The sequence below is a fragment of the Moschus berezovskii genome, chromosome 13, assembly GCF_049115385.1.
Source record: "Moschus berezovskii isolate FMDL1 chromosome 13, NW_MosBer_1.0, whole genome shotgun sequence".
NCBI classification, from domain to species: Eukaryota; Metazoa; Chordata; class Mammalia; order Artiodactyla; family Moschidae; genus Moschus; species Moschus berezovskii.
The window spans coordinates 38,193,211-38,210,012 of record NC_142472.1 but is presented as its reverse complement, the minus strand read 5'-3'; the positions used below and the strand labels follow the sequence as shown (position 1 = coordinate 38,210,012).

General features: G+C 37.1%; 1 protein-coding gene across 3 annotated transcripts in view; it reads right to left on the bottom strand.

Moving 5' to 3' along the window:
• Positions 1-16,802, bottom strand: part of KLF12 (KLF transcription factor 12) — a 555,324-nt gene that overhangs the window by 173,950 nt on the left and 364,572 nt on the right. For all 3 annotated transcript variants that reach the window (XM_055426457.2, XM_055426460.2, XM_055426459.2), the window contains one exon: positions 5,219-5,765. In XM_055426457.2, coding sequence (XP_055282432.1) covers positions 5,219-5,765 — 547 coding nt within the window. The remainder of the gene's footprint in view (positions 1-5,218; positions 5,766-16,802) is intronic.

The following is a 16,802-nucleotide window of genomic DNA, read 5'->3' as shown; positions in this document are numbered from 1 at the left end:
TTCTCTTCAGCTATCATGCCATTTCTCCAAAACTCTTTCAGCAAAACTTGGCCAAAGAGCCATCTAGACTCCTGGTCTACCCTGCCTCACCTCCCAGTAGAACATGAACTCACTTCGGTCTGTCCCTTGTCCCCAGTCCTCCACTGACAAGGTGTCACCAATGAACCCATCCTTCCCCAAATGCTCCATTTTCAGTCCTTATTTTATTTGGCCCCTTAGAAGCTTTTGATACTCTGACAACTCCTTCTTCACTTACATTCTGTTAAGAACCCTTTCTTTTACCTTAAGAGCGGATCAAAAGGAAGGAAGGGAGAATCCTAAACATACCTATTGAAGCAATAAACCAAGAACAATTTTGCTCGTGATGTTTTTCTTTTTTACCTTCTATGCTTTCTGCTGCTAATTATCTATGAAAACTAATGAAAATCTCCTGAGAAATCTACCAAAAACTTTCCAGGTTCAACTGAAATTCTGTTACAAGGTCAAATAACCCCTTTAGGATCTTATTTATAAACAACATGTCTCAGGTCCCGTGGAGAACCTTCTAGCTCTCAGCACTGTCACTTCGGGGGGCTCAATGCTACTCTGTCCTTTTGGTGTCAAGCAGAAAATGTGTCCCTCTAGAGATCTTCTCGGACAGCATCCCTCTCATGGCTCTAGTCTACACTGTATTAACTGCACCTTCCAGAACATCATGCCATTTTCTTCATATTACATCTTATCAAGGCCCAGTTGAGTTCTGTCGGTGCCCTGGGTTAGCTAACGACTTGCCACCCCTTTAGACCATATTCTATAAATACTTGGATGGGCTGGAGTTCTCTCCACATTAGAATACTTTTTCACACTCTTCTGTTGTTAGTCAAACATACCCATGCAAAGTTCCATCCTACCACAACTCCAAAACCCCAAACACCTCCTTCTGAGCATCACAACAAAAACATTTTTTCCAACCACATGTAACACTCTGCATGAAAATACTTAGGTCAAACACAGCTTTCTCCATCTACGGTTATAATTAACCTCTCTCCCATAGGCACATCCATGGCTAGTCTACGTTTTAACTCTGTCCACAGATATCAGTTAATTGTACAATTTTTTTGTTTGATGACAAGATCTCCTAGTAGACTGTAAGTACTTAGATAAAAACAGCATCTGTTTTGCTCAACACTATCTCTGGTGCCAATAAAACGCCTAATACATGAGAGATGCTAAATCAATACTTGAATGGACAAACGACTCAACTCATGTTATTTTAGATACAGACATATACATTCTTAGTCCCTTGTGTAATGTGACATAAGGTAATCTATTTCTTTACTACAGACCAGATATGTTTTACCAACTTTAAAACTAATTAACCAGTACAATCACCCACATTTATGTGAGTTAGCTTTTATTATTAGCATTTGAAAATCCAACTCACCTATTATATTTTCTTTTGCTCATTCATACCAGAAATATAAGTCCTATGTGAGAATAGAAATAGCCCTCCTTTTATCACTCAGCCATTTCATCGCTGGCCCAATGCCCAAGTGCATATTTGCAGCATAAAGATGTGAGGGATTACTGAAATGCCCTTTCCTTTATTTCTTCTGTGAGGTAGGCAGGCCTCCTCCACTACATACTTTTATTATCATCTAATTAATCAATTTAAAAAAAAACTTATAAAATGTTATAGCAATATTGTAGAATATGGGGATTATAAAAACAATATAAATTAATAAACATAAAAGGTATGGGATTTTCCACACGATTTCTCATCCTAAACCCTCATCCCTGATAATTTGTTGTTACAAGTTTGAGAAGCACTTCTTGAGAACAGTTTATCACTTTTAACTTCAGTAGGTATTTTTTCCTCCAACTTTCTGCTTTTACAATACAGAGAAAGAATTTCTGAACATTATTGCTTCAGGTATTTGGGGGATCTAACAGTGATAATATACCTTGATAGTATATTAAAAAGCAGAGACATTACTTTGCCAACAAAGGTCCGTCTAGTCAAGGCTATGGTTTTTCCCGTGGTCATGCATGGATGTGAGAGTTGGACTGTGAAGAAAGCTGATTGCCGAAGAATTGATCTTTTGAATTGTGCTGTTGGAGAAGACTCTTGAGAGTCCCTTGTACTGCAAGGAGATCCAACCAGTCCATTCTAAAGGAGATCAATCCTGGGTATTCATTGGAAGGACTGATGCTAAAGCTGAAACTGCAGTAACTTTGGCCACCTCATGTGACGAGTTGACTCACTGGAAAAGACTCTGACGCTGGGAAAGGATGGGGGTGGGAGGAGAAGGGGACGACAGAGAACAAGACGGCTGGATGGCATCACCGACTTGGTGGACATGAGTTTGAGTGAACTCCAGGAGTTGGTGATGGACAGGGAGGCCTGGCGTGCTGTGATTCATGGGGTCGCGGAGAGTTGGACATGACTGAGTGACTGAACTGAACAATGATAAATTATTATCAGTGCTAGATAGATACACATAAACTCTTTATATTTCCAATACTCTTCAAAGATATATCATATTTTATTTGCATTTTATAACTGAAGAAAATGAAGATTGGTGAGATTAAATAACTTTGCCCAGTCCAAAACTGGAAGTGAGGGAACTAGGATTCTAAACTCATGCATCCTTGATCCCAAATTTCATGCTGTTAACGTCCATATCATATTTAGTGTGCTGATGATTATATGTTTATTCTTGATATGCAAAAGTTGCTGAATACAAACACTGCATGAAGCTAACAAAAATACTCATGTAGAGAACAAATTACAGCATGAGTATTAATACAGTTCTTCTACAAAGATAAATTTTCCAGAAAATTAAATTTTGGCAGTAAATTTAAATAAAAGTAATCTCTCTCATAAAATGATAATGGCAAGTAAAAGAGATATCTGTTTCCTTCATTAATGCACCAAAATTGGTTTTAAAAAAAAGGTCACAAACAGTGTTAAAATCCTTATCAATCACCTCCACAATAAAAGCAATAGCTTTCATAAGTGATATTGCACAAGGATTGGATTCTATGGTATCAGTTCAGTTCAGTCGCTCAGTCGTGTCCGACTCTTTGTGACCCCATGAATCACAGCACGCCAGGCCTCCCTGTCCATCACGAACTCCTGGAGTTCACTCAAGCTCATGTCCACAGAGTCGGTGATGCCATCCAGCCATCTCATTCTCTGTCGTCCCCATCTCCTCCCGCCTCCAACCTTTCCCAGCATCAGAGTCTTTTCCAGTGAGTCAACTCATCGCATGAGGTGGCCAAAGTATTGCAGTTTCAGCTTTAGCATCAGTCCCTCCAATGAACACCCAGGATTGATCTCCTTTAGAATGGACTGGGTGGATCTCCTTGCAGTACACATATATAAAATAAGGTAATATACAAGGTTCTATTTTTTCTAGTTGTTAATTCTTAAAATATTTAAAGCACATGTGTAAATTATAAATGAAAATACATACCTAATGTGATCTTTAAGTATGTTACTGTTATTCAAATTGATTAGCTCATTTGGATTAGAAATATTAGTAATATCAAAGAAGGTTTGACTCAAGTAAAATCTATGTAGATATTCCCTTCTTCCTCTTTTTATTCTAGTTTACAACAATAGTGGTGAGACTAGTTCCTGGCCATTGTCCATAATAGCACCAAAAATACAAAATTGTTGTCAGGTAAGCATAGTACCTGGATCTCAAGTTTGCAGTCTAAATCTCTGACTGTTGCAAGCCATGAGATTTTTCACTTGGTGAAATTGAAACGGTACAATTTGTCATGTGCTATGAAGACACTTATTGGAGATAAAACAGTAACTTGCAAAAGATGCACGCACAATTTTGTATGTTTGCAAAAATTTTCCAAGTTTATGATCAAATATTCCTATGCACTGAGTCCTACCTTTTACAAGAACCAAAACAACTATGTTTACTAGCATTTTACACAAAGGCAGTGTTTTATGTGCTCATCCATCATATTTTAATTATGAGCTTGGCAGTAATATGGTATTCAAAGCAAAATGTACTACAACCTAAGTCTTAATCCATCATTATTTCTAGACTCTGAAGATGAAACACATGCATATGAGTTGATGATTATAGACATTTTACATTTCTATAGAACGGTGGCTTTTTTTTTAGATCTACAGAAAGGGAAAAATCAAGAACATTATGTTATTACAATTCCTTTGACTTAAAAATAGAAAAAAAAAGAACTTAGAAGAAGAAAAATAACTACATGAGCAGCTATCATATATTAACTTGATATTATTACATAAACTCATGTAACAAAAGAGAAGGTAATGGCAATCCACTCCAGTACTTTTGCCTGGAAAATCCCATGGATGGAGGAGCCTGGTAGGCTGCAGTCCATGGGGTCGCTAGGAGTTGAAAATGACTGAGCGAATTCACTTTCACTTTTCACTTTCATGCATTGGAGAAGGAAATGACAACCCACTTCAGTATTCTTGCCTGGAGAATCCCAGGGACAGGGGAGCCTGGTGGGCTGCCATCTATGGGGTTGCACAGAGTTGGACATGACTGAAGTGACTTAGCAACAGTAGCAGCATGTAAAAAAGTAGCTTTCTGCTTCTAATCCCCAGAAGGAAATATTAATACTGCATTTTGAATTATTTCTATCATAGAAGCTTCCTGCTATTTACTATAATAACTTAGACTTATATGAAGATAAGAATTCTAACTACATGATGCATTTCTAGCCAAACACCTAACTTTAGAGTTACTTCAATGGCAACTTAATTTACAAATTACTTGAAAGTGAATGAACAGATAACAAGCATTGGAACTTCATGTCAGTTTATATTACTGCCAGATAAATAAGTTCCAGTCTGAACAACTGAAGGAAGAAACATCTTGATACACTTTTTAAATTTTTCATAACTGTTCATCTCTATGAGGGATTCACAACTCACAAGCAGTGATGCTGACCATTTAGGCTGTCCTTTCTATGAAGGTAAACATTCTTTTGCAAATTTACATATTTGAATTCTGACATCGTATGACTTGATACATAAAAATATGGACTGAGTAATGCTGAAACATATACCTACATGCATACGAGGTTAATTTCTACTGAACTGATTTCTACTCACAGGAGCAGATCAGTTGTTCCTCTGCATCACTGGGCACAGAACTTCTTAGTTGTAACTTCCTTGCATAGCAGTTCCTTGCAGAGGTAAAATAAAGCAAGACTCGCTTGTGTCTCTTACCTTTGCCATGGCTTCGCCCATCCTCCAGAAGTGGCACTACGATAGTGTTGTTCACATTGCCAGGTGACCGCACAGCTGTGTAGACAACAGGTACCGACTGGACCACCACGGGGATGCGGTGAACGTGACTCAGTTTGTTAGACTGTAAATTCATGGGGCTTGAAGGCGGGACGGGGTGGATAATGTGCAAGAACTGCTGGCCTCCCACACCAGAGGCAGAGGCAACGAGGGGCCCTGGAGTCAACACTGTCGACGAAGATGATGCCGAAGACACTGACGTTATAACAGTCGGGGACGAGGCTGGACGGCTAGAAGACGAGGAGGAGGTTGAAGTTGAAGAAGGTGAGGAGGCGGATGCTGTCATGGAAACTGGGGAGGATGAAACGGCTGTAGGGGATGTCCTGGCTTTGTTGATGGACAAGTCCACGGGCTCAGTTTGTGTCTGGAAGTGATCTACAGATAATGAGTCCTCCGGGGGTTCCCCTTTCACATTATTTAGCAACAGGGGAACAGCTTCCATATCGGGGTACTTGTGGACGTTTGGAGACTGTGGGGAGAAAAATGGAACATGTTATCTCTGTTAATTACATCCTCTAATCGATGTACGATTTATGACTTCAATGTTTATTAATTTTTCTCTTATTGCTGTGGAACATTAATTCACCCTCCAAGTATTTGAGATACTGCTCTGTAACAGTCATCATAATTAAAGATGAGCATTCAAAAGCACAACAAGACAATTGGAAGAGCAACAGACATAATTGTTAAAATCCAGGGAAATAAGTACACTATGGAGAAGAAAAAAAGTCCACAGAAACCTAAAAATGAGCAGCAATTTTACATGAAACCTTCTAAAAGACAAGTTCAAAGTACAAAGTATTTTCTTTTGCTGTTGTTCAGTTGCCCAATCGTACTCTTTGTGACCCCATGGACTAGAGCATGGGTTCTTCACTTGTAGGTACACTGTCTTCTTAAGATATTACATATACAACTAAAGTTAATAACATTCATTTTGTTGGTCTGACCCATCATTACACTTATGAGTTTTAGATAACCTTAAATATCTTTTCAAGCTCTAAAATTCTATGATTTCATGATTCCAACCCTTACTCAATACTATTATAAGAGGCCTGGCAACAACATAGGGGAAAAATCACTACAACATTTCAGCTTTCATATTTGGAGAAATAGCCACCATACCGTTCTCGTTTTGAGCATTAAAACAGGGCATAAAATTCTCCAACTTCCCACACTCAATTATGAAAGTATTCAATCCAAATCATTTCTAACAACTGGATTATAACTTAGCTCATAACAATGAAAAAGATTTTCTCAAAATAATATACAAAAATTCCACAACAGACATTTTTAGGAAAAACATTCTATAAATCTTAAATTGCCTACACTTACGTTAAGACAGTGATAACAATTTTGTCCAAGTTTGTTTGCATTTCTTTCAAGTTTTAATGAGCAAAATTTAATAATAATACTAGGAACAACAAACAATAATAATAAAGAATCCAAGATTCCACCCAAACTAATGGGCTCAGTGTGTTATTACTGAGCATAAATATAATTTACTTTTAAGGTTATTCACTCATAAATTCAAGAAATATTTATTAAATGCCTATTTCCAAGGCCTAAAATGGCCTCCCAGCTAGTATGTGTCTGTCTAGCCTTAACAGAGAGTTAGACTATAATAGATTATTTTTGGTTATATATAATCTGACCAGGCTAACAGGGACATTGTTGTTCTATTACATGAAGATCAAAAACTCTTTTTTTCAGCTTCATTATGGTATGAGAACAACAATGCCTAAAATTATATTAAATTAACTCATTTCATTCTTTAATAAAAGATTTGGTTCACTATTTCTCTCAAAGTTGAGCGTACACTTAAAGGAACAAAACATGCTTCTTCAAATCTTTCTTCATAGAATATAAATTATAGCTCCATTCAGAAAATACAATAGTGCATGGGCATTTTATTTAGCAACAATGAGAAAAGAAAGGAAATATGCTAAACAATAGTACCAGAACAACTAAAAAGGAAAATGAGTTGATGTTTTTTTTTTTCTTCTAAGTTAACATGGTTACTTACCCACAAAAAGATAATTAGAAAATATCAAAATGAACCATCCAAAATATATACTGCATAAAATTTTAAATGACAAGATTTCATGTGCTGAAATTGAGAAATAAGAACTTAAATATTCTCAGATACTAAGAAACAAAGGAAAACAAAAACAAATGCCATAAACAGAGCAACTTTTATAAAAAGTTATTAGCATTATCTATTCTTCTAATAAGAAGAGTATTTCAATTTGTACCCAGTATTATCATTTAGTTTCTTTGTAGAACAAGGTAGGACATTTCTTATTAGTGTGTTATTCCCATACAGGAATTCATTGCTGAGGCTGCTTTCATAAAATACCCCAATTGGTTTGTCATTAAAATTGTAAAATATGTCATTAAGTACATACTATCAAATGGTTTGCTTTCGGATACAGTCGAGATTAACTTTTCTCTTTTACTATATTAGAGAGCTCCAAAATTCTGATTTGAAGATAGTGATTAATTTCCATCACAAACCTCTTCCTAACTATACTTGGACACAAAGTTCCCACACAGGTTTAAAAGCCCAAGTCTGACATAATTCATCATTGCAGAAAACTCTTTGTAAAGTAAATGGAAGAGTACTTTAGCAGACTATGACAATACAGTTGGTAGATTTGGAGCTTATAGTGCAAATAGATGGCTTCTGAGGCGTCAAGCTTCAATGAGCTTTGCAAACTGCTTAGACTTCTATGTATTACGAACACAAATCTGTATTTTGTAGGCAATACAGCTTAATCTCTCACTAAAAGAATTTACTCCTTATTGTTTTTTTAAAATAGAAGAAGAATGTTCCTCTGGTAATTCTTTTGTATACACCAGAAAGCTATAAAGATCCAATACTAAGAGCTCCATATTATTAGAGTGTGTCAATTAGTTGTGTCCGACTCTTTTGCGAACCCATGGACTGTAGTCCGCCAGGCTCCTCTGTCCATGGAATTCTCCAGGCAAGAATACTGGAGTGGGTTGCCATGCCCTCCTCCAGAGGATCGTCCTGACCCAGGGATGGAGCCCAGGTCGCCTTCAGTGCAGGTGAATTCTTTACCATCTGAGTCACCAGGGAAGCCCACTAAGAACCCTGCTGCTGCTGCTGCTGCTGCTGAGTCACTTCAGTCGTGTCCGACTCTGTGTGACCCCACAGACGGAAGCCCACCAGGCTCCCCCGTCCCTGGGATTCTCCAGGCAAGAACACTGGAGTGGGTTGCCATTTCCTTCTCCAATGTGTGAAACTGAAAAGTGAAAGTGAAGTCGCTCAGTCGTGTCCGACCCTTAGCGACCCCAAGGACTGCAGCCTACCAGGCTCCTCCATCCATGGGATTTTCTAGGCAATAGTACTGGAGTGGCTTGCCATTGCCTTCTCCGACTAAGAACCCTAGGTGCATTCAAATCCTTGATAACTACATACCTTTTACATAAGCTCAAACCACAATATAGAAAATGATCCCCAAAATAGGAAGGATCAACCAAACCTTTGGATGACAGACATATCTTATTTGGGAATGTTAGACACATTATGCATGAATTTAATCATCAAAGAGGCACATACTGGTTCCTATTTCACATGTAGCAGATGAAACACAGCCAGCACGTCTGAAAACAATGCTTTATCAGTATAAAGAGGACAAAACCCTCATCATACCATTCAACTATTTACAGTGTTGACATAATATCATATTCTCAAGCCTTTACCAATCACTTCTCCTGTGATAATGTGGCCAGTAAACCATCCATAATTCCAGCTTCAAGCTGCATATACACACACAGAAGACCAGCAATACTATATAAATAAGTTTCCCAAACAGTGTATGCACACTCCTCCTTTTAGGAAAGAGAAAAGACCTGAAAGATTTGATCCTGAAATTGTTATTAGAAATTCATTTCTTGGATTTTAGAAAGTGCCAGAAATGCACTGACCAAGGGATACGAACTCATAAACATGTAACTGTAGGTCGTGGGAGAGCAGCCAAGAGAAAGAAAGAAAGCTGGAGAAAAACCAACTGAGTAGTACAGAGAGCAGTTAGAAATGAAAGGATTTGAACTGTGGTGTTGGAGAAGACTCTTGAGAGTCCCTTATACTGCAAGGAGATCCAACCAGTCCATTCTAGAGGAGATCAATCCTGGATGTTCATTGGAGGGACTGATGCTAAAGCTGAAACTGCAATACTTTGGCCACCTCATGCGACGAGTTGACTCACTGGAAAAGACTCTGATGCTGGGAAAGGTTGGGGGCGGGAGGAGAAGGGGACGACGGAGAATGAGATGGCTGGATGGCATCACCGACTCGATGGACATGAGTTTGAGTGAACTCCGGGAGTTGGTGATGGACAGGGAGGCCTGGCGTGCTGTGATTCATGGGGTCGCGGAGAGTCGGACACGACTGAGCGACTGAACTGAACTGAACTGAACTGAACACAGATTTGAGAAAGAGAGAAAAGATATGGATGGTTATGTTACCAGGAAACAGCATCTGAGAGGCAAAGACACTGAGAAAAAAAAACAGAAATCACAAAGAAAAGTTTTATGCACAATTAGGAAAAGAAAATTAAAAAAAAAAAAAGAACAATGAAAGGATTTCATACTAAAAGTTTGCCCTTGGTCTCTAACTACACAATTCTAGATACAACACTGACGGACAACTCTTGCAGCAACATCCGCTAAGCACTGCTGCTGCTGCTTTGTTGTTTGTTTGTTTGAAATAAAAGCCCATTAAGATCTGCACTAGGGGGAAACATCTGAATTTTTGCTGCTGATGACCCTGGTGTGGAAAACATGATCGAACACATAAACTATATTCAATATTATCAACAGAAACAGAATTCCTTCTAAAGACGTGAAGATAAAAGGGCACCCTGCATTTTATGTCAAAGAGAATGAGAATTACTTTCATTTTCCAAAAAAATGATGTAATATTTTGGAGAGGGGGTCCATAATAATATTTTTGCCTCTCATATTTTAGGGAATAAATGCATAAATACACACAAAGTTCTGGTAAATGTAACAATCTACTTCATAAGAAGGTGTGAAAACTGAAAGATAATATACATAGGATTATACTGCTGCATCATATTGTTTGTTTCTTCAAGAGTCTGAAAACCAGTTTGATTCAAAATAATTCACTCAAAATAGTATAATTCACAATATTCCAGTGAATATATTCCTTTCAGTGAGATGAGGGTTACATGTGAGCTGTTCAAATCAGATCACCTTTTTTTGAAATAAATGTTTTAAACTCTAACTTCAGCTCTAGGCATTTTGTTGAGTGAATGTAAAAATGTATCTAAAACTTCCTATATATGAGTATTCACAGTACTTGCTGTGTTTCCTAAAGTCAGCCACTAGCATCAGATGAATCTCATTACAGTCCTCAAGTGAGTTCTTTTTAAAGCTGGCCTTGTACTGATATTTTGATCACCTGGTAATTTTAAAAAGAAAAAAAAAAAAAAAACCAACACCTGGACAACACCTCATCTTTGGAAACCCCTCCAGAGACTCCTATGTGAGTCTCCTATGGTTGAGGAACCCTTGGATAATATTCTGCAATATGTCCTCCAAGATTAACAAGCTAACTCTTTCATCTTTAATGGCACCGGCGGTTTATTTCTAGAGAAGTGGTATCTGTACACATACACACGCACACATACAGTGATTTAGTCACTCAGTCATGTCCAACTCTTTTCCACCCTATGGTCTGTAGCCTTCCAGACTTCTCTGTCCATGGGATTTCTTAGGCAAGAATTCCAGAGTGGACTGCCATTTCCTTCTCTAGGGGATCTTTCCAACCCAGGGATCAAACTGAGGTCTCCTGCTTTGTAGGCGGATTCTTTACCAACTGAGCCACCAGGGAAGCCCCACACAGGCACATACATGAAAAAGATGTGTCAAACTATCTATCTATCCATCCACTACTCCATTCATCTATTCATCCAGCCAACCAGTAAGCTAGCAAGAATTTAAATAGATTATGTTTAAGTTAACCTTTATAACTTTTTGAGAAATCACTTCATGGGAGTGTTTAGAAAAGACTGTAGAGTGACTTGACTAATATATAGTTCATGACTTCATGGTTATATAGCCTGTTACGTGGTTATCATAGAAAGAAAATTTGATTTGGACACAAAAGACTTGAATTCATGACCCGCCCTGTTAATTATTAGCTATACAATCTTGGTATCATCATTAAAAATTCTCTGGGCCTGCGTTTAGCCAAGAGTAATATTAATTTCAAACTCATAAAACTGTTGTAAAGGCTGAATGAAGGGCATTAAGTGCTTTTAAGTAATACTAAGACTATGGGACAGAAACAAATGAGCTTCCTTTTTTAGAACTAAAAATTCCAAACAGAACCTAATCTATTATTGTAGCTCTCAGAGTGGCTTGACTTACAGAACTCAGCATAAGAGATATTCTGATGCAGGGTTGCATAATACAGCCACTATAGGGGTGCTCTGTTTGCTAAACAACCTAATATATATTACAAAAGTAGCTGAACATGTCGAGATATTGTAAGCATTTTTAGGTTCCACGTAAGATTTTAAATACACATTCTCTCTTAACATACAGAAGATAATCATTTGACACTGTTTAATACTTTTTCTCTCTCTTTTTAAGCTTCATTAGATTGGCCCGTAGGATGATCATGTAACAGTTGATGGAATACATTTTAATTAACTGGCTTTATCTCTTAGTTTCACAGTATAAATATCCTCTATCAATCCATAAATCAGTTTGAATCCATTATGACAATAATACATAAATACATTAAAATAACTGTTTAGGGATGTCAGCCATTGTTTAATAGTCTCATCATGAGATGAAACTGCTGAGCTTTATTTGTTTCTTGTGTTGCAGTAGACAATCAGTTTATGTAAGGTTCATTGTCTAATTTGGCAAGTAGCTGAATATGCGCTTTTCATGGGAGGGGCTTTTGCTGTATGGATCAGGAAACTCAAACAGGTTTGAGTTTCTGCATCAACCTAGAGGGGTGGGATGGGGAGAGAGATGGGAGGGGGTTTCAAAAGGGAGGGGATATATATATTCCTATGGCTGATTCATGTTGAGGCTTGACAGAAAACAGCAAAATTCTGTAAAGCAATTATCCTTCAATAAAAAATAAATTAATTTAAAAAAGAAGCTTCCTGTGCATTTCACATAAAAAGGGAATAAACTAAATCTATGACTCCATATACAGTTTCATTGAGTTTTTAAGTTATACTGCATTATTTTAAATGCAAATACACTTTAATTAAAGTGCTCAATTCCTCTTTTTACTTGAAATGCACAATAGGTATACATTTTAGTTTTCCTCATTAGTATAAGAAATTTTAAAAATATGAGCACCATGCTTAAAGCAAGCAACCTGCTCCTCAACTCTGGCCATCTTTGTCCTCCGTGTGAAAGGCACCAAATATCAATTTGTGAAAAGCATGAACTTCCTTTTCCTCTCTACTGTGTTATTTTACTAAAAAAGGAAAGCCTGTTTTTCAAGATTTGTCTTGCATATGCCCTGACAATCATCATTCACACTGCTTTCAAGCCCAGTGATTTTTCTTCTTTATTCTACATGTTCAAGGGCAAACTCTTAAACACAACTGCTGTAAAAGTGTGACTTTAGAAAACTGACCAAGAAAAAATTAAAGCAGAGTATATACTCAAAAAAGGAAAGACAAATTATTTTTTTTCAAAAAGTATGGACAAGAGAATAAAAGGAAACAAGTAAGAAATCTTTTACGAATAATAGCAAAGAAGCAACTGATAAAGGATTAATCTCCAAAATATACAAGCAGCTCCTGCAGCTCAATTCCAGAAAAATAAATGATCCAATCAAAAAATGGGCCAAAGAACTAACTGACATTTCTCCAAAGACGACAGAAAGATGGCTAACAAACACATGAAAAAATGCTCAACATCCCTCATAATCAGAGAAATGCAAATCAAAACCACAATGAGATACCATTTCACACCAGTCAGAATGGCTGCTATCCAAAAGTCTACATGCAATAAATGCTGGAGAGGGTGTAGAGAGAAGGGAATCCTCTTACACTGTTGGTGGGAATGCAAACTAGTACAGCCACTATGGAGAACAGTATGGAGATTCCTCAAAAAACTGGAAATAGAACTGCCATATGATCCAGCAATTGCACTTCTGGGCATACACACCGAGGAAACCAGAATTGAAAGATACACATGTACTCCAATGTTCATCGCAGCACTGTTTATAATAGCCAGGACATGGAAGCAACCTAGATGTCCATCTGCAGACGAATGGATAAGAAAGCTTTGGTACATATACACAGTGGAGTATTACTCAGCCATTAAAAAGAATGCATTTGAATCAGTTCTAATGAGGTGGATGAAACTGGAGCCTATAATACAGAGTGAAGTAAGCCAGAAAGAAAAACACCAATACAGTATACTAACGCATATATATGGAATTTAGAAAGATGCAAATGATAACCCTGTATACGAGACAGCAAAAGACACACAGATGTATAGAACAGTCTTTGGGACTCTGTGGGAGAGGGTGAGGGTGGGATGATTTGGGAGAATGGCACTGAAACATGTATATTATCATATGTGAAACAAATCGCCAATTCAGGGTCAAAGCATGTTACAGGATGCTCGGGGCTGGTGTGCGGGGATGACCCAGAGGGAGGATAAGGGGAGGAAGGAGGTGGCAGGGGGGTTCAGGAAGGAGAACTCATGTACAACCAGAGCAGAAAAAAATAAATAAATAAATCTTTTATGCTTACAATCTGGAAGTTGGTTTCTAAAGTACTGAATGAGTTAAAGGGGAAGATATTTCAATGAATATTTAATTCAACTACTTATCTCAATCTCTCAAGTGTCAATTTAAGAAATGATTGATTCCCTAAGAAAATTCAGAACATATGCATAACATAATGGATTCTCTGTGATTTTACATTTTTTTTTATGCTTTCATATTCAAATTGCAAACATGCTGGCCTTTTTAAAGGATTCAAAACACACATTTTAAATTTACCCTAAAATTTCCTTATTTCCTAGTTACTATATTTTCCCATGAGTTATTTATTTCCCAGAACTTTCCTGAATCTTATCATTTACCCAAAGCAATCAGAATTTATGTTAACAGTTGACTGCACATTTGAAATTCTAGTTTAGGACTTATGTGTTCTAAAGCTGGGATCAAACCTGAGGTGAGGAAGCTTCTCTTAAAGGGTGGGAGAAGACAGAAGCAATTCTATTCTATCTGTGCATTTAAAAAAAAAATTAATAGCAGATGTTCCTAAAAAATGAGAAGACTGACAAACATGTTTGGATATGAACATAATGTGCAACGTGTAAATTAATAGTATTTTGTACTACCACATAATCAGTGAACACTCAAACACATTTGCTGGATGAGAATATTTATGCTCAAAATATTAAACCACTTAAATCCCATTTAACTGGTCAGATGAGGTAAAGACACAGTGCCACTATAAGAAGTGTCAAAAAAAGGAACTACAAGAAGTCAGTTTTTCTCCTATTTTCCTGCAATTACTGTTAAACTGAACTATAGAAAGCCATGCAAATACATGTTAAAATAAATTATATGAGAACAACTCTATGACATTTTGGAAAAGGTGAAACTACAGAGACAGTAAAAAGATCAGTGGTTGCCAGGCGGTTGGGGGACAGGATGGAAGGGATGAAAAAGAGAACCACAGGGAACTTTTAGGGCAATGAAACTCTTCTCTATGTTACTGCAATGGCGGTTACATGTCACCACGCATTTATTAAAACCCACAGAAGTGTACATCTCAAAGAATTAACCTTAACGTAAACCATGGACTATACTTGATAATGAATCAATATAGGTTCATTAAATCATTACATCCAACAAATGTATTACAGTAATGCAAGACTCTATACAGGGGAAACTATGAAAGAATGGGGTGGGTATATGGAATTCTTAAGTACACTCTGCCAAATTTTTCTGAAAGTAATGAATCTCTACTAAAAAAGTAAAGCCCACTCCTTATTTAAAATTATTTTGAATTCAATATAAGATTCAATTTTATCTATTATTTTATTTATAATCTTTGCAAAATTAATAAACCAAAATTATCATAATATTTGCAATGTTTTAAAAAAGGGTTAACTGTTATAGGCTTATCTTTACTACATCACGACTATTTTTTTGTTCTTTTGTTTTTAAAAGAGTATTATTATTCAGTGACTGATTTAAGATATTGAAGTTTTACCATACAAGACAAGCATATCTAATAGACTTTTAGGAATAAAAAGCTCATTTGAATCTTCACCCTAAACCACAGACTTATTCAAGTGCCTGAGGCAAATGTTCTGTGCTAGTTACATATTTTAAAATATGCAAAATGTTTACCATTCTCAAACAGATTAATCTTGTCTGCTACCAGATGGACCTTGCTTTTGATTTCACAAAACATTCACCACAAGAGTTATTTCTGTAAGGCTATTTCATAGTACTGGAAAACATCAAATTTCAGACTAGAAAATGACCTCAGAGAGGCAGAGATACCCAATGCTACAACTGGAAACCATAACACATTACAAACCTATACAGCAATAACACACTTTTTATGTAAAGGGTGCAAAAATGTAGGCTTTACTTTTTGGATATTTAAAGCAAGCAAGTAGTCAAGAGAAGCCTGACATGCTTCCCTGCTCATAGAAAATGCCTTTAAAGAGAAATCCACAAACAAGCCAAACAAGACTATAGCAAAGCTGAGAGAAATTCATTTTTTTCCCACCCACCCGAGGCCAGAGGGAGCAACAACAGCAAAGTGGCAGAAGTAGAAACGCAACAGTGTTTAAATGCTCCCCCTACAAATCAGCAAAATGTACTCATGCAAACTAACTTTTCTAGCTTCATATTTTGGCTTCCTGGTAAATGGAATATAGATGTACGCAGGTCTTTCTAAGGCTATGAAAGGGTGAAACTGTCCAAAGGTTTTTTGAAGTGGTCCCTCATTAAGCTGTGACTGCCACGAGGCACACAGAGGCATACATAATTAATATGTTTACGTGGAGAATTAACTATACACATCAAGCCCCTGTTGATTTCATCCATCAAATGAGCATCTGAGCAAAAGGGGAGAAGGGGCAGACTAGAGCTTCAGGGAAGACAAAGGCAGAACAGGAAGAGAGAATGGAGGAAGACTGATCTGACTGAAAAAGAGAACTTGCCAGCAGAAGAGATACCTGCTAACCAGGTGTGATTGACAGTGACTAGGGAAATCTAAGCTCAGCATTCCTCCTGGCTGGGACAGAGCATTAAAAGAAACAAAGATTTTTAAAATGATACTAGTAATGCTGACAAGGACATAGTAAAGGGACATTCTATTCTGTTGCAGGACAGCAGTGTAAGTGTCAGATACACACTTTCAGGAATGCTAGTGAGTGAAGACTCGAAAGTCATTAAATACCTTAAAACAATAACATTTTAAAGAATGATATAAATGAACTT